This window comes from Bos grunniens, chromosome X (assembly GCF_055505025.1).
Source record: "Bos grunniens cultivar Pamir isolate PY7600 chromosome X, Bosgru_T2T1.0, whole genome shotgun sequence".
Classification (NCBI taxonomy): domain Eukaryota; kingdom Metazoa; phylum Chordata; class Mammalia; order Artiodactyla; family Bovidae; genus Bos; species Bos grunniens.
The window spans coordinates 63686486-63704312 of NC_141194.1; the positions used below are offsets into that span (position 1 = coordinate 63686486).

Sequence of the window (17827 nt, forward strand, 5' to 3'; positions counted from 1 at the left end):
GAGGAGCTAGCCCACGTGGAGGTCAGGGGCGGCATCCAGGAAGAGCTACCCCACATCCGAGGTCAGGGGCGGCGTCCAGGAGGAGCTACCTCACATCTGAGGTCAGGGGCGGCGGCCAAGTGCCAGTCTGCGACGGCGCAGTTGCAGCCGAGAAGAGCTAGCCCACGTCGAGGTCAGGGGCAGTGTCCGCAAGGAGCTACTCCCCGCCCGAGGCCAAAGGCGGCAGCCAAGAGGAGCTACCCACCGCCGGAGGCCACGGGCGGCGACGGAGAGGAGCAACTCCACGTCCAAGGAGCGGTGGCTGGGCAGGTGCAGGAGGCCCGAGAGGAGCTACTCCACGTTCAAGGTCAGGAGGGGTGGTGGTGAAGAGATACACCTCTTGCAAGGTAAGGAGCAGCAGCTGCACTTTGCTGGAGCAGCCGTGAAGAGATACCCCATGTCCAAAGTAAGGAAACACAAGTAAGACCGTAGGTGTTGCGAGAGGGCATCTGAGGGCAGACACACTGAAACCATAATCACAGAAAACTAGTCAAGCTTATCACACAGACCACAGCCTTGTCTAACTCAAAGAAACTAAGCCATGCTGTGTGGGACCACCCAAGACAGGCGGGTCATGGTGGAGAAGTCTGACAGAATGTTGTCCACTGGAGAAGGGAATGGCAAACCACTTCAGTATTCTTGCCTTGAGAACCCCATGAACAGTATGAAAAGGCAAAATGATAGGATACTGAAAGAGGAACTCCCCAGGTCAGTAGGTGCCCAATATGCTACTGGAGATCAGTGGAGAAATAACTCCAGAAAGAATGAAGGATTGGAGCCAAAGCAAAAACAATACCCAGTTGTGGATGTGACTGGTGATAGAAGCAAGGTCCATTGCTGTAAAGAGCAATATTGCAGAGGAACCTGGAATGTTAGGTCCATGAATCAAGGCAAATTGGAAGTGGTCAAACAGGAGATGGCAAGAGTGAACATCAATCAGCAAACTAAAATGAACTGGAATGGGTGAATTTAACTCAGATGACCATTATATCTACTACTGTGGGCAGGAATCCCTTAGAAGAAATGGAGTAGCCATCATGGTCAACAAAAGAGTCTGAAATGCAGTACTTGGATGCAATCTCAAAAACGACAGAATGATCTCTGTTCGTTTCCAAGGCAAACCATTCAGTAGCACAGTAATCCAAGTCTATGCCCCAGCCAGGAACGCTGAAGAAGCTGAAGTTGAACAGTTCTATGAAGACCTACAAGACCTTTTAGAATTAACACCCCAAGAGATGTCCTTTTCAGTATAGGGGACTGGAATGCAAAAGTAGGAAGTCAGGAAACACCTGGAGTAACAGGCAAATTTGGCCTTGGAGTAAAGACTGAGGCAGGGCAAAGGCTAATAGAGTTTTGCCAAGAGAACGCACTGGTCATAGCAAACACTCTCTTCGAACAACACAAGATAAGACTCTACACATGGACATCACCAGATGGTCAACACCAAAATCAGATTGATTATATTCTTTGCAGCCAAAAATGGAGAAGCTCTATACAGTCAGCAAAAACAAGACTGGGAGCTGACTGTGGCTCAGATCGTGAACTCCTGATTGCCAAATTCAGACTTAATTGAAGAAAGTAGGGAAAACCACTAGACCATTCAGGTATGACCTAAATCAAATCCCTTATGATTATACAGTGGCAGTGAGAAATAGATTTAAGGGACTAGACCTGATAGATAGATAGAGTGCCCAATGAACTATGGACGGAAGTTCGTGACATTGTACAGGAGACAGGGATCAAGACCATCCCCATGGAAAAGAAATGCAAAAAAGCAAAATGGCTGTCTGGGGAGGCCTTACAAATACCTGTGAAAAGAAGAGAAGCCAAAAGCAAAGGAGAAAAGGAAAGATATAAGCGTCTGAATGCAGAGTTCCAAAGAATAGCAAAGAGAGATAAGAAAGCCTTCCTCAGCGATCAATGCAAAGAAACAGAGGAAAACAACAGAATGGGAAAGACTAGAGATCTCTTCAAGAAGAGAATAGGGCACAGGTATATTGAGGTGTTCAACAGCAGTCAGGAGGGAGTTAGGTCATACTTGGATCCCCCACTGAAGTTCATGTCAGTGCAGCTGCCAGGGCCCTATGACCGCCCTGGCACAGCCAGGAGGTATACTGGCATCATCAAGCAGGCAGGCCTGGAGAGGATGAGGTCTGGTGCCTACAGTGCAGGCTATGGGGGTCATGAGGAGTACAGCAGCCTCGGTGATGGCTATGGCTTCACCACCGACCTGTTTGGGAGAGACCTCAGTTACTGTCTGTTTGAGATATACGACCACAGGTATAGAGATGGTGAGTTCACTGTCCAGAGCACCACTGGACACTGCGTCCATATGAGAGGGCTGCCTTACAAAGCCACAAAGAATGACATTTACAACTTCTCCCTGCTCAACCCTGTGAGAGTCCACATTGAGATTGGCCCTGATGGAAGAGTGACCAGTGAAGCTGATGTTGAGTTTGCCACTCATGAAGAAGCCATGGTGGCCATGTCCAAAAACAGGGCAAACATGCAACATAGATACATAGAACTTTTCTTGAATTCCACAACAGGGGCCAGCAACGGGTCATATAGCAGCCAGATGATGCAAGACATGGGAGTGTCAACCCAGTCCACTTACAGTGGTCTTGAGAGCCAGTCTGTAAGTGGCCGTTATGGGGCTGGCTATGGTGCTCAGAACAGCATGGGTAGATATGACTAGTTTTGTAGTAGCTTTTGAGTTATTTCAGTCAAGTTTTCACAGGCAGCCAACAAGCAGTGAAAAACAGTTACTACTCTAGAGCAAGCTAGGGGACCCATTTTGCACCATGAGTTTGTGAAATCTGGATTAAAAAATTACCTCTTAAGTGTTTTTTCATGCAAACTTTCTTCTAGCATGAGATATTGAATAAACTAAAACCATTTTCAGCTTTTCTTGATTAACATTTTGGTAGTGTACTTCTGGAGTGATGTTATCTGAGTTAAAGTAGTTTTAAGTACGTTAAATGTGGATCTTTTACACCGCATCATCGTGTACACATTGGGGAGGCGTGCTTTTTTGGAAAACTCAAGGTGCTAGGTCCTTAATTCAAAGAGGACATTTCTCATGTTTGTTCATTCTAGTTTACTTTCATTTAAAATTTCTTAGGTTAAGTTTAAGCTTTTTAAAAATTTGTTTTGAAAATTGAGACACATCACTAATACTGTAGGAATTGGTGAGGCCTTGACTAACAACTTTCTTTGTACTGTGATTTCCTTTCAGGTGTATTTTGCTAAGTGAAACTTGTTAAATTTTTTTGTTAACTGAACTTTTTTCTTAAAGAGACTTTTTCACACACACACAGACACACAAAAGAAGACACCGAGGCTAGACCTCTGGGGAACATCTACAGAGGAGCCCAAGGAGGACAGTGCAGACAAAAATCATGAGCATGATATAATGGAAACCAAAGAAAGAATAATTTTCTAGAAATGAGATTTGTTCTTAGCATCACACACTACTGACAAGTTCCCTCTGAAGTATGTCTGCAGCTTTTCTAATATGGAAACCACTTATCAGCATAATGAAAGCTGATGGTTGGGGCAGAGACCAGAATGCAGAGACTGAACTATGATGTGAAGATGTCATTGTTAACTATTTTTTCTGAAAATCGGAATCTGGGTAGTTCTTTTCACAATAGCAACACTAGTTGTGTGTGTGCTAAGTCACTTCAGTCTCGCTTCAGTCGTGTCTGTGCTTAGTTGTTTCAGTCATGTCTGACTCTTTGTGACCCTATGGACTGTGGCCCACCAGGCTCCTCTATCCATGGGATTCTCCAGGCAAGAATACTAGAGTGGGCTGCCATGCCCTCCTCCAAGGGATCTTCCTGACCCAAGGATCAAACGCAGGTCTCCTGCATTGCAGGCACATTATTTACCGCTGAGCCACCAAGGAAGCCCACAATACCAGTTACCATGTGTTAAATAACAAATATACAGAAGGTGAGTATTACAATTTCTTCCAACTCCGGAGAACATATTATGGGGTGCCTTGGCTCTTGGGGATATGAAGAAGATCAAGGTGAGGTCACTGTCCCCAAGGTGCCGATAACACAATAGGAGACAGACAAAGAGGTCTAGGGGCTTAGATGAGGGAAGAATAATTTCTATCGGAAGGGGTTGGGAATCTAAGAAATCCTGACAGAGGAAATGACTTTAGAGCTGGGATTTGAAAGATGAGTGAAAATTCTCCTGGTGGAGGGTGGAGAGGGCGTTCTAAGTAGAGGGATACAAAGGCAAGAGCTTGTAGACAGAAATGTCTCTGCCATGTTTGGGGATGACTTGTGGCTCAGTGCAGATAAAGGGCATGTTAGTGAGTTTGGACTTTAACAGAGATAATGGGAAGCTTCCAGAGTTATTTTAAACTAGATCAGTCACATGTCCAGAATTGAAAGAGTCCAACTGCAAGTGGGAAGAGACACTGAGAGACTTCCATAACTTTCTGAGTAAACGAGGATGAGCGCCTATTCTAAGAGGGTGGCAAAATGTTGGAGGAGAATGAAACAAACAGCAAAGCAAGGCATTTGAGCTAATTTAGGAAATAAAGATGATGACTTGGTGATTGATCATAGTGAAATTATTAATCTCTTGAGTTCTGGAATCAGGAAGAATTCTGGTTCTGCAACATTCCATTTGCGTGCTCTTAGAAACATTGGGCTTCCCAGGTGGCGCTAGTGGTAAAGAATCCTCCTGCCCATGCGGGAGGTTCAAGAGACGCGGGTTTGATCCCTGAGTCAGGAAGAGCCCCTGGAGAAGGGCATGGCAACCCACTCCAGTATTCTTGCCTGGAGAATCCCATGGACAGAGGAGCCTCATGGGCTACAGTCCATAGGGTCGCAAAGAATCATACATGACTGAGCAAGCACAGACACATTATTTAATATTTCTGAACCTCAGTTTCCTCATCTGCATAATAGGGATAATGCCTACTGTATAGGACAAAACAAGATTAAGTACTCAATAAATGTTAGTGATTATGTTTAATACTATTATTTTTACTGCCAGCTAAATTGCAGTCACTGATGGAAGTGCCCAATAGGCAATTAGAAATGTGAACTGAAGTGCAAAAAGAAAATATGGACCAGAGATTTTTGATATACCTTATTACTTTGGAGAGTGGTTGCACTGCTGTGAAGGGCAGAGAACGGAACTTTGCAGAATATTTGCGCTTAGAAGTGGTAGGAGAAAGTGTACAGAAAAGTAGTGGTGTGTGTGAGAGAGAGAAGTCTTACCTTTGAGAGGATCGTTTTAAACTGCTAAATGCAGTGGCTTCATCTAAATCCTTAATTCCTGACACCTCTGCACCATTAGATGCAAGTGACCTCTTCAAACCTTCTTTTAGAAACTCTCTTCTTCAGTTTCCATGGCATTCTGTTCTCTTCTGTCTTCTCTGATTATGCATAGAACGTCTCAGCCTTATCGCTTACTTGTGCCAACTCCTTCATTTTACAAATGAGGAGACAAAAGAGCTAGGAAATGGAAGTAGCTTGTTCAAGGTTCACAGTCAATTGTTCCTTCCTTGTCTTTATTTCCACCCTTTTCTCACTTCCCACAGTTCTTTGCTCTTTGCCCTCCTATACTCACTTTCTCTTTCTAAAAACTCATCTTTTTGCACAGTTTCTAGGATTGCTTTTAGGTTTTTTGATTGCCAGCTTGAAATCTCCCATCCTTGCCTCTCTCCAGAGCTGCTATCCCACCCTTTCAATAGTTAGTCAGATGTTCCACCAATACCTCATACTTAGCATGTCTGAAATATCATCTTTCCCTACAATGCTAGCTTCCCTCTGACTCCATTACCATATCAATGCTGCCTTCATTCTCCTAGTCAGCTAATTCCTTATCAAATCTGGTCAATTGGTCCTATATAAATGTCCATGTAGTGCAGGAGTTAAGCACACTGCCTGTAGGGACAAGACTGCCTGGGACCAAATAATGGTTCTGTGATATTGGACAAGTGACTTATTTTGAACCAGAGGCCATTAGAGCTAGAAGAGAACTTAAAGATAATTATTTCCCAAAGCTTCACCTTTTTCAGAAAAGAAATCTGAATCCCTGAAAGGTAAATCCCCACAGCCTGTAAATATGAGTCAGGACTGGAACCCAGGACTACTGGAGCTCCAAGTCAATGTGCTTTGTCCTGCACCATGTTGCCTCTTGCTGTCGTATTGGACCTGTCACCACTGCCACTTCCCAAGACTGAATATTTATAACTTTGTGCCTGGATTATTGACACAGCCTTCTACCTACTCTTGCAACCTTTCCTTTACCCCATCCCCAGTTCATCCTGCCAAGTTAATCTCCCTAAAGCTTCATTTCCATCTTGTCATTCCCCTCATTGGAAAGTTTTTGGTGGTTCCTCCTCGCCTACTATATAAAATTCAAATGTCCGAAAGTGAAGTCGCTCAGTCGTGTCCGACTCTTTGTGATCCCATGGACTATAGCCTACCAGGCTCCTCTGTCCATGGGATTTTCCAGGCAATAGTACTGGAGTGGGTTGCCATTTCCTTCTCTAGGGGATCTTCCCAACCCAGGGATCGAACCTGGGTCTCCTGCATTGTAGGCAGACGCTTTTACCATCTGAGCCACCAGGGAAGTCTCAGATGTCCAAGCTAGGTATCAAAACTCCTCCAAAATGTGCTGCCAGCCCACCTTTCCATGCTTCATTACCCATACTACCCTTATTATACTTCATGACCCAGCCGTGCCCAAAACTCTGTGTTCTTTGAACAACTCATGCACTTTCATGCCCTGCTGCCTTTTTACATAGTGTTCTCTCAACTTTGAATGTCTTTGATTTTCTTCCTGTCAAATTCTTATTCATTTTTCAGGGCCCAATTAAATGTCCTAGTGCATGAATACTTTTCAGATTCTCCCAGTCAGAATTAATCTTTATGATAACGTATGTTACAGGAATTGACAACATAGCTGAGTGTTTAGTGAGTTCCTGTCTCCCTTTTTTTCACCTGTGTTCCCACAACATATTGCTTATACTTCGGTTTAACACTTATTTCACTTACCTTATATTCAAGCTGATTATTTAACCTACTAATGAGACTTGTCTCATTCATCTTTGCATCCTCCATGGACCCAAGAGAGTTCTTGGCACACAATAGGTACTTAACAGATATTTATTGAAAGGAAAGGAAAGGAGAGGAAAACTGTGGAGCCAAGTCTTGAGACATCCCCTCATTAGTAATTCAGCAAGACCAACTCCTGTTGCTGAACATGGAGTGACATGTTGAGAGAAGAAAAATCTGGGAAACCCTACTGGCCGATCTTCAACAAAGTGCTTCAGGAAGCCTTGGTTCAACCTGACAGTTTGCTTGAGTGTGATAAGGTAGGAGAGGTGAGACAACTCAGATAAAATTCTTAACCACACATTCTTTAAAATAAGCTGAGATCAATGCAGGTCCATTGTTCCTTGCCAGCTGGTTTACAAATAGCTAGAGAGAGCAGTGACTGGTGCTAAAGAGGGGAGAAGGTAGAAGTAGAATGTCTTTGGAGCCATTTGCATAGGGAGGTTCCCATGATCCATGAGTTAATCTTTCCCTGGAAAAGGATTCTTTCTGTCAATTGAAGTATAGTTGATGTATAATGTTGTGCTAATTACTATTGTACAGCAAAGTGATTCAGATATATATATATTCTTTTTATATTATTTTCCATTAAGGTTTATCATAGGATATTGAATATAGTTCTCTGTGCTGTAGAGTAGGACCTTGTTGTTTATCCATTCTGTATATAAAAACTACATCTGCTAACCCCAGTCTCTCACTCCATCCCTCCCCCAGTCCCCTCTGCCTTGGCAACCACCAGTCTGTTCTCTACATCCGTGATTCTGTTTCTGTCTCATACATATGATTGTTTGTGTCATATTTCAGATCCCACACATATGTAATATCATATGGTATTTATCTTTCTCTTTTTGATTTCAGTTCAGTTCAGTCTCTCAGTCGTGTCCGACTCTTTGTGACTCCATGAACCGCAGCACACCAGGCCTCCCTGTCCACCACCAACTCCCGGAGTTCATCCAAACTCATGTCCATTGAGTCCATGATGCCATCCAACCATCTCATCCTCTGTCATCCCCTTCTCCTCCTGCCTTCAATCTTTCCCACCATCAGGGTCTTTTCAAATGAGTCAGTTCTTCGCATCAGGTGGCCAAAATATTGGAGTTTCAGCTTCAATATCAGTCTTCCAATGAATATTCAGGACTGATTTCCTTTAGGATGGACTGATTGGATCTCCTTGCAGTCCAAGGGACTCTGAAGAGTCTTCTCCAACACCACAGTTCAAAAGCATCCTTTCTTCAGTGCTCAGCTTGCTTTATAGTCCAGCTCTCACATCCATACATGACTACTGGAAAAACCATAGCTTTGACTAGATGGACCTTTGTTGGCAAAGTAATGTCTCTGCTTTTTAATACACTGTCTAGGTTGGTCATAGTTTTACTTCCAAGGAGCAAGGGTCTTTTAATTTCATGGCTGCAATCACCATCTGCAGTGATTTTGGAACCCCCCAAAATAAAGTCTGTCACTGTTTCCACTGTTTCCCCATCTATTTGTCATGAAGTGATGGGACCAGATGCCATGATCTTAGTTTTCTGAATGTTGAGTTTTAAGCCAACTTTTTCATTCTCCTCTTTCACTTTCATCAAGAGGCTCTTTAGTTCTTCTTCGCTTTCTGCCATAAGGGTGGTGTCATCTGCATATGTGAGGTTATTGGTATTTCTCCTGGCAATCTTGACTCCAGCTTGTGCTTCTTCCAGCCCAGCGTTTCTCATGATGTACTCTGCATATAAGTTAAATAAGCAGGGTGACAATATACAGCCTTGACATACTCCTTTCCCGATTTGAAACCAGTCTGTTGTTCCATGTCCATTTCTAACTGTTGCTTCCTGACCTGCAGACAGATTTCTCAGGAGGTAGGTCAGGTGGCCTGGTATTCCCATTTCTTGAAGAATTTTCCACACTTAGTATGATAATCTCTAGTTGCAGCCATGTTGTTGAAAATGGCATTATTTCATTCTTTTTTATGGCTGTGTAGTATGGAAAAGGATTCTTGATCAAGCTCCCTGGATCACTTCCCTTGGAAGAGTGGGTAATTGTGAGGGGTAAGGCAGGCCAAGTAGGTTCTTAATGGTCTCTCAGTAGCATTGGACACAGCTTTCAGCTAAGGCCTCTGTGCAGATCATCCTATTTCTAGAGTAATGGCAAGATAAAAGATGACTTGCATTCTCATTTTGGCCAGACCTTGTGGCTTGTGGGATCTTAGTTCCCAGACCAGAGATTGAACTCAGGCCCTCAGCAGTGAGAATACAGAGTCCTAACCACTGAATCTCGGGAATTTCCTGCATTCTCATGTTGACAGTTTAAGGACAGGTTGAAAACCTCAAGTTCATTTCTTTGTTGGCCACCTCCATCGTTATCAATTATCATTCATCAAAATTTTTCTAAACACCTACTACATGTAAGGTACATGGGTACTGATGCAGATTTGAATGGAATGTGCCCTTAAAAAAATTGTTATTCTAAGAAATTCCCTGGTGGACCAGTGGTTAAAACTCCACACTCCCAGTACAGGGGGCATGGACTGGATGCCTGGTTAGGAACTATATCCCACATGTCTATATCCCGCAACTATATCCCACAACTAAGACCCAGTACAGTCAAATACTTTTTTAAAGTGTTATCCTAATAGAGAAGACACATAACTAACCAGACAATATGGTGGACTCCGATAAGTGCTATCGCAGAGATATACAGTACAGAGGAGAAACTAAGGGAGAGAGAAAGTGGATGGAACAAAACCTTAACTCCTGAATTTAGCATAAAAGGCCACTGGCTACCTCTCTCCACTCCTCAGCCTTTGTATGTGAAGAGCAGACTATGTGAGCTGAGTTTCAAGGAATGGAGAGTTGGCAAAGAAATGAGGAAGAGGTATTATAGGCAGATTTTATCCTAAAAGCAATGAGGAACCAATGGAGAATTTGAAGCAGGGGAGGGGTATGATCAGATATATATTTTAGAAAGGCCACTCTAAGGAAAATTTGGAGAATGGATTGGAAGAGGCCAGGAATGGAGGAAGGGAGACAGGAAACTGTTTTACTAACCCAATTGTAAAATTATTGTAGTCTATACCAGGGCAGTGGAAGTGGAATAGAAAGAAAGAAAAGGACCTGAAAGATATGAGGAAGCAAAACCTACAGGGTTCAGTTATTTATCAAATACAGAGTTAAAGGAGGCTAAGCAAGGGGAGGAAGCTAGTGCTGAGTCCGTAGATTCCTGGCTTGAGCTATTGGGTGGATATGAGACCATTCAATGGGATGAGGGAACACTGGAGGGGCAGCAGATTTGGGGGCAGAAGAGATGAGATGAACATCATATACATATTTGGAGACCAGGAGTGAGGTCTGGCCTGAAAATACAGATTTGAATCTATCTGTAGTTGAAGCCATGGGTTAGATGAGCCTACTCAGGGAGAGCCTGAAAAGTGACAGGAACAGAGGGACTAGAACTCTGAGGAACATCAACATTTAAGGGACAGAGTAAAAGAAAAGCATGGAGCAATCAGTTAGACAAGAGAGAGACCTGAAGAGAAAAGTGTAAGAAAATTCAAAAAAGATTCTGTAGCCATTAAAAAATACACTTTAGAAAAATATTTAGAGACATCTTTGTTGTTGTTCAGTAGTTAAGTCGTGTTCAACTCTTTGTGACCCCATGGGCTACAACACACCAGGCTCCCTTGTCCTTCACCATCTCCCAGAGCTTGCTCAAATTCATGTCCATTGAGTCAGTGATGCCACCCAACCATCTCATCCTCTGTCGTCCCTTTCTCCTTTTGCCTTCAATCTTTCCCAGCATCAGGGTCTTTTCCAATGAGTTGGCTCTTCTCATCAGGTGGCCAAAGTTTTGGAGCTTCAGCTTCAACATCAGTCCTTCCAATGAATATTCAGGATTGATTTAGGATTGACTCGTTTGATCTCCCTACAGTCCAAGGGACTCTCAAGAGTCTTCTCCAACACCACAATTCAAAAGCATCAGTTCTTCAGCACCCAGCCGCCTTTATGGCCCAAATCTCACATCCATACATGACTACTGGAAAAACCACAGCTTTGACTAGATGGACCTTTGTTGGCAAAGTAATGTCTCTGCTTTTTAATAAGCTGTTTAGGTTTATCATAACTTCATTTCCAAAAGGCAAGCGATATCTTTAAACATGATATAATAGCAAGTGAAAGAGGATATAGAACAGTATGCATTGCTGAGAACAGATTGATGATTGCCAGAGGTGGGGGGTGGAAGGTGGGCAAAAGTGTGAAGGGAATCAAAGGGTATGCATTTGCAGTTACAAAATGAATAAGTCATGGGGATGTAATGAGCAGCATGGTAAATGTAGAAATAATACTGTATTGTATATTTGAAAGTTGTTAAGAGTAGATCTTAAAAATTCTCATCACAAGAAAAAAATTCTGTGGTGATGGATGTTAACTAGAGTGACTGTAGTGATCGTTCCACAATGTATACACATATTGAATCATTATGCTGTACACCTAGAGTTAATAAAATGTTATATCTCAATAAAAATAATATGTAGTATATGATGACAATTTTATAAAAGTATAAGTATATATTTTCATTGAAAAATGACTGTAAGGTTTCACACCTTGTAGTAATGCTTATCTCTGGATGGTGATGCTACAGATTATTTTTATTATTATCCTATGAATTGTTTTGGTATTTTCCAGTTTTCCATAAGGAACATACATTGCTTGTGTAACAGCAAACATAAAGATTAATATAAAAGGGAAGGACATCCCTGGAAGTCCAGTGGTTTAAACTCTGCACTCCCAATACAGGAAGCACGGGTTTAATCCCTGGTTGGGGAACTAAGACCCCACATGCCACAGGATGAGGCTATATATTTATATATGGAAAAATCAAAGAAGAAAGTTTAGAGAAGGTGGGAGTGGTCAAGTGAATCCAACATCTCAGAGTCAGTAAGACTAGTTCTGAGGAATGTCCAATGGATTTAGTAACAAAGTGACCTTGGTGAAAACTATTTCAATGGAGTAGGGAGCAGGTGCAGAAGCTGGATTGGAGTGAAACTGAAAAGTGAATACCAGATAAAGAAGTATAGATGGCAAGTATAGACATATCAAAAAATGTGGTTAAGAAGGAAAACAGATAGGGTAGAAGCCCAGTCTCAGATACCATTCAGTTTAAGATTCTTACACTATGTGTGGTGGCTTTGAGCATCCTGAAGAGAGGTAAGTTATGATGGTTTTCTGATACTCAGATTTTCAGTATAAGGGGTACAGCATAGTATGGAATTGGAAGCAGGAGCCATCAGGAAATCAGCATCAGAAATTGCTCTTCTGGGCTCAGAGACAAACTTAGCATCATTGGAACTGAGTGAAACACTCCAGTGTTACATATGTGGCTACACAATTTAGAGTGTGGGTTAATACTTGGGAAAGAGCCCTTCCCAAAAGCCTGTGATAAGTATGAAATCATTGTGGAAGTTCTAGTGACTCATGTGATAACAGTCAGGGCTTCTTTATCAAGGTGTGGAGCTCAGTTTCATAGACGATGTTGTTCGCTAGGAATAATGCCAAACCTCAGTGCATGCTACGGCTCAACCCATCCCCAACACTGTGAGGTGAAATGTCAACAGTGAGAAAGAGCAGTTTATGTTTATTAAAGCACTAACACAGATTCAGCAATCAATAACTGCTTGACACTCTGAAAAGTGCCCTCATGCTGGCAAATCCAATGCCACTGAACACCCATTTCCTAGGAAACAGTGAAGTAGCTCAATCATCCTTGTGTTTTATAGGAGGAAAAAGCAACCAAATGAACCAAAATGGAATAAAAAAGCAGTCAAAATTCATGATTTCAGGGATCTGAATGGGCCTAGGAATCAGCCCTTTAACTGTCAACAGAGTCAGTTGGGGCAGGTAAAATAGGGAGAAAAATGTCTGGGTTTCCTACCTAGATAGCCTTTCATCCCTCCTATGAACAATACTTGTTAGCAGAAGCCTTTGCTTTCAGGATGTCATCAACAGCCTGACACTCCCCTAGGTATTGACCTAGCAGTGCTGAGTGGTTCAAAGAAATAACAGGGGCAGAGTGGCTGATTGCTGAGACAAGGGGATTCTCAATAAGGCATTTGTGGTGTTATGGTTGGTAAACTTGGTTGACAGTGGGAAGGGCAGAGGAGTCCAAAGATTAGACAGAAAGGATGAGCCTCAGGGCTTCTATTTAGGGTCTGATTTACATGTTTTATTTAGATTATCAGTTTGAGGGGGTGGGTGATGAACCAATACGTTTCTAATTGGAAGTCCTGGAAACAGATCCTATGAAAAAGAAGTTCCCTTTATATACAATATGAGTTCAGTGATAGGTGTGTATATAAAGAAAGGAAACTGGAAAGTACTAAATTATTAACAGCTTAATGGGCAGGGTGTTAGCTCATCAGGTTGGGCAATTAACAGAACAAGCTAAATTCTTCTGTGTGCTTTTTGCTTCACCCTTCATACTTGACACTTGGCTCCATTTTTTTTTTTTTTTTGGCTACAACCTGGACTGCTCTCTGATTCCTCAACCCTATCACACTACTTCTACCCTTGGGATTGGATGCAACCTGGGAGTTTTCTTCCCCTGCTCTGCTCCCTGGGTCTTACAGTGCCTTGTACCCCAAAGCAGAAAAATCAGGAAATGGACATCAAGCTGTAACATTAAGATAGGAGCCCAACAGTTCCAGTTTCTCATTATGCTTGTTTCACTTGGCTACCTGAAATGATGTGGAATTTCCTGGGGTCTTTCGCAAGCATACTCTCCGTTGGTGCAGTGATCAGACATCAGTGAAATACAGGACCATTCCTAAACCCCAGGAGTTTGAGTCTCTTAAAAAAAGATTTATTCTTTTATTTTTTGGCTGTGGTGGGCCTACACACAGGCTTTCTCTAGTTGCAGCGAGCAGGAGGGCTATTGTTGCCATGTGCACCTGGCTTCTCATTGTGATGACTTCTCTTGTTGCAGAGCACAGGCTCTAGGTGCATGGGCTTCAGCAGTTCCAGTGTTGGCTCAGGAGTTGTGGCTCACGGGCTTAGTTGCTCTGTGGCATTTGGGATCTTCTGGGACCAGGGATCAAACTGGTGCCCCCTGCGTTAGAAGGCAGATTCTTGACCACTGGACCATCAGGGAAGTCCAGGGTCTTAATAAAATACAAAAATGAGGGAGGCAGGGGCAAAAAGAATTTCAAACTGCAGGGAGTAGATACGGTGCTGCTTAATGCTCTTACTCCCAGGAAATCTATAAGCTCCAAGAAGCACCACCTCACCTTTAGGCTTTACTGTTGGTAGAATGAGTGCACCATCCTGACAATATGGGGCTGGTTTAAGGATATTTCACACTTTTAGGTTTTTTGAGCAGGACAGCTGAAGCAATTTTGCTTTGTTCCCTGCTCCAAACTGTCCTGAGAGCAAAGGGTATATGCTTAACGTCAAGTGAATTGGTGCACTATCTGCGTCAGTTCTTCAGAAATCCCCTTGGAAAAATACTGATAACTCTCCCTTTTTGATCTCTTCTAAGAATATGAATTCCTGAGGCACAAACTCATTCATACAATTACATCTTTTAAAAAGGATCTGTGGGGACTTCTCTGGTGGTCCAGTGACTAAGACTCCACACTCCCAATGCAGGGGGCTCAGGTTTGATCCCTGCTCAGGAAACTAGATCCTGCATGCCACAATTAAGAGTTCACATGTCACAACCAAAAATCCCTTAGGCGTCAATGAAGATCAAAGATCCTGCATGCTGCAACTAAGACCTGGTGCAGCCAAATAAATAAATAGGTAATTTAAAAATAAATAAATAAAAAGGATTTGTAACAACCAAGAGCAATTATTAATACAGGACAACTTCCATCTTTCCCTAGCAGCCCTTACTGGAAACAGTTTGCATAACCTTCCACAGCCTGAGCTGGGGTGGGAACTTTTGAAATGTTCTGCAGATTTTCAGGGTTAGCCACTTCCTTAATCCTATGGACCCATTTGGGAAGATCTTTTTGGCCTGTGTGTCTTAAGCAACATTTATATGGGAAGCTGTCTCCTTTGATTTCTGAGCCATACAGCAGTGCTGTCTCATTGATCAAAGCCATAGAAAATGCCACATTTTATTTGGTAATGAGGCCCAGGGACAGGCTCGATGATGGACTCCACATGCGAGGCAGCGCTGCTGCAGACCATCCAGGGAAGCCTTAAGTTCGCTGGGCTGAGGCAGCTGGCGCTGTTCCGGGATGTAATGAGCAGAGCTCCCACTGGCTTTCTGATTCTGTTGATGAGTTTAGAACCTCTGAACTCTGACGATGTTGCTGGAGAAATGTGCTCTGAAATAAAGTGATCAATTTCTTCCAGCAACTGTCCTGGTCCTGGGTGGGACAGAACAGGAAAGGCCTTGTTTGGGCTAATATCTGAGCCATCCTGGAGACAGCAGGCTTATGTTTAAGACCTCTTATCTTGTATGTTTTGAGATCTAATAAAGATCTTCCTGAGTGAATTTGAGGAAGTAAACAGGCTGATGTAAAAAATAATTTTTTTTAATATTCCCCCCAGACGTCCATTGTGAGAAGAAAGGCTGCTTAGGATTCAAGGCAGACGCTGATTTTAGCTGCTTACCAGGAGCCAATGGATTTGCACTGCTTGCTGTAGTAGTTTTCCTCCTCTCCTCTCCATTTTCCTCCCCTCCCATGCTCTCTCTTCTGTCCCCTTTCCAGAAGATGTGTTCAAGCAGCAATAAACAGGCAGAGGACAAGTCAATTCTAGCAACAGTATTTTTTATACCACTACAAGCTACTCAAAAAGACTTCCTGTAGCCTAAAACTATAAGCACCTAGAGAAACCCTGCCAGAACTCTAAGAAACAATGAGTACACACTGATATTGACCTGTATTTTCCCTTCCTAGGAGCTCTGTTATAGGAGCTTTCTCTTCTGGTCAAACAGGTCTGCCCACCGTTCCCTAAACACATCTCACAGCTTCCTGTCACCTGGAATGGCTGGCCTCTCCATCTCCTTTATGATCTACATCCAACTCTGTCTCTTCCAATAATAAGTACCTTTTAATCCTACATCTGAATGCCTTCTGGCCCCTTGTATCTACACAGGTCATTCAGGACATAATCCCTTGTTGTAGGTACTTGGGCATATATCTTATCTCTCCAGCTAGTTTTGAACCTTCTAGAGTTAAGGACCAGTTCTCACTCAGATTCTCCATGGAACCTGTAGAGCTCATCAACTCTGATGTTGTGGTTAAACAACCTCTGGCACAAGACTATCTGGGTTCAAATCTTGCTTTGTCACTTGCTGGTTGAGTGACCTCACTCACGTCACTTAATTTCTGTATGCCTTAATTCCCCTGTAACATGGGAATATTAATAACACCTTCTGCAGAGAGCTATTTTGAGCATCCAAGTAATACTTGCAAAACACTTTGAACACTGCCTTTCACCCATTAAGTACTCCAGAAATGCTAGTCCTTGTTATCCACTCCAACCTGAATGCTCAGCATGAACTGCCAAGTGCCAAAGAATGGCACTCAGCCTACCCCCATGGTGTCAAGCTTAGTTTTGCCTTATAAGTTTACCAGACACTCACTGAAGGAATTCCCGACCTGACTTTGAATATCTTTCCTGCTCTGAGCCCTTTACAATACCTGCTGGTATTGTCCACAGCCACCCAACACAGTCTTGCCTCCTTTCTGTCTCCCAGTCATGTCCCACTCATTCCTACCTTTGTACCTTTACTCAGTGTTCCTCTTCCCTGGAAAGCTAGCCCTACCCTTCCCCTTTCCAATTCCCACCCATCCTTCACTTTTCCACTCAAGCTTTACCTCCTCCAGGAAGCCTTCCCTGATTATCTCAATTTATCTTCATCTTCCCCTTGTGGCTCAGCTGGTAAAGAATCTTCCTGCAATGCGGGAGACCTGGGTTTGATTCCTGGGTTGGGAAGATCCCCTGGAGAAGGGAAAGGCTACCCACTCCAGTATTCTGGCCTGGAGAACTCCATAGACTGTATAGTACATGGGGTCGCAAGGAGTCTGACATGACTGAGCGACTCTCACTTCACTTCCCCTTCTTCCAACTCCCTCAGCAGTCTAAGTTAGAACCACATAACTGAACATGCACCGACATTTTCCTGGCAACTTTTGAGTCTTCGTCTCATTTCCTCAGGAAGTTGATAAATTCCTTAAGAACAGCTAGAATGTTTTCCCCTCTTTTGCCATCTGCCCCTGGCATGTAACCAGTACTGGGTACTCAACAGGTGTCCAGTAAAGATTTATCAATTAATGTACCTATATGCCCGGGTATGGCCAAGGGAAGCCGGGGTTCTGGCTCTCTTCCTGGCAGTGAGCTCGGGCTGGAGTGAAGAGAAGGCAGGGAACCAGTGAAGCTGACTTCAGTTATTTCTTCACTGCCATCCGGGCCACAGAATTAGCAGGGTCTTCAGGTAAACTGTCCTTTAGACTGGACTTCTCTCTCAGTTAATGGTTGACATTCTCTGTTTACCTTAATGATTGCCAAGATCTGTTGCTGCACACGGTACATTTTGTGGCTCAACTGCCTTGGCCCCGAGGGTAGAAGGCAATTTGGAAGAGGTTTGGGGGTTGTGGGATGGGACTGGAAACACTCTGGTCCATCCTTAGCCACTTAGGGCATGGGTAATAAGCAGAGAGCCCAAGAGAACCCTGGTACTGCCATGTGGGGGAAGCCCTG

General features: G+C 43.3%; 1 protein-coding gene, 1 long non-coding RNA gene and 1 other non-coding gene across 3 annotated transcripts; 1 reads left to right on the forward strand and 2 right to left on the reverse strand.

Annotated features, from left to right (window-relative positions):
* Positions 1–267: 267 nt before the first annotated feature.
* Positions 268–2805, forward strand: LOC147340584 (heterogeneous nuclear ribonucleoprotein F-like). Its single transcript, XM_086389978.1, has one exon. It carries the CDS (start codon positions 1793–1795, stop codon positions 2735–2737), a length of 945 nt encoding a protein of 314 aa, XP_086246104.1. The 5' UTR covers positions 268–1792; the 3' UTR covers positions 2738–2805.
* A 3767-nt stretch (positions 2806–6572) lies between these two features.
* Positions 6573–6645, reverse strand: TRNAC-ACA (transfer RNA cysteine (anticodon ACA)). Its single transcript has one exon. It is a non-coding gene; the product is annotated as a tRNA-Cys (tRNA).
* A 7460-nt stretch (positions 6646–14105) lies between these two features.
* LOC147340586 (uncharacterized) lies at positions 14106–17516 on the reverse strand. The gene is made up of 3 exons (XR_015159892.1): positions 17407–17516; positions 15734–15823; positions 14106–14219 (listed from the first exon to the last, which is right to left on the reverse strand). It is a non-coding gene; the product is annotated as an uncharacterized LOC147340586 (long non-coding RNA).
* Positions 17517–17827: the final 311 nt, after the last annotated feature.

Bases quoted from the DNA above. Each gene is read 5' to 3' on its own strand.
- LOC147340584 (XM_086389978.1), top strand. From the start codon at position 1,793: ATGGAAAAGAAATGCAAAAAAGCAAAATGGCTGTCTGGGGAGGCCTTA.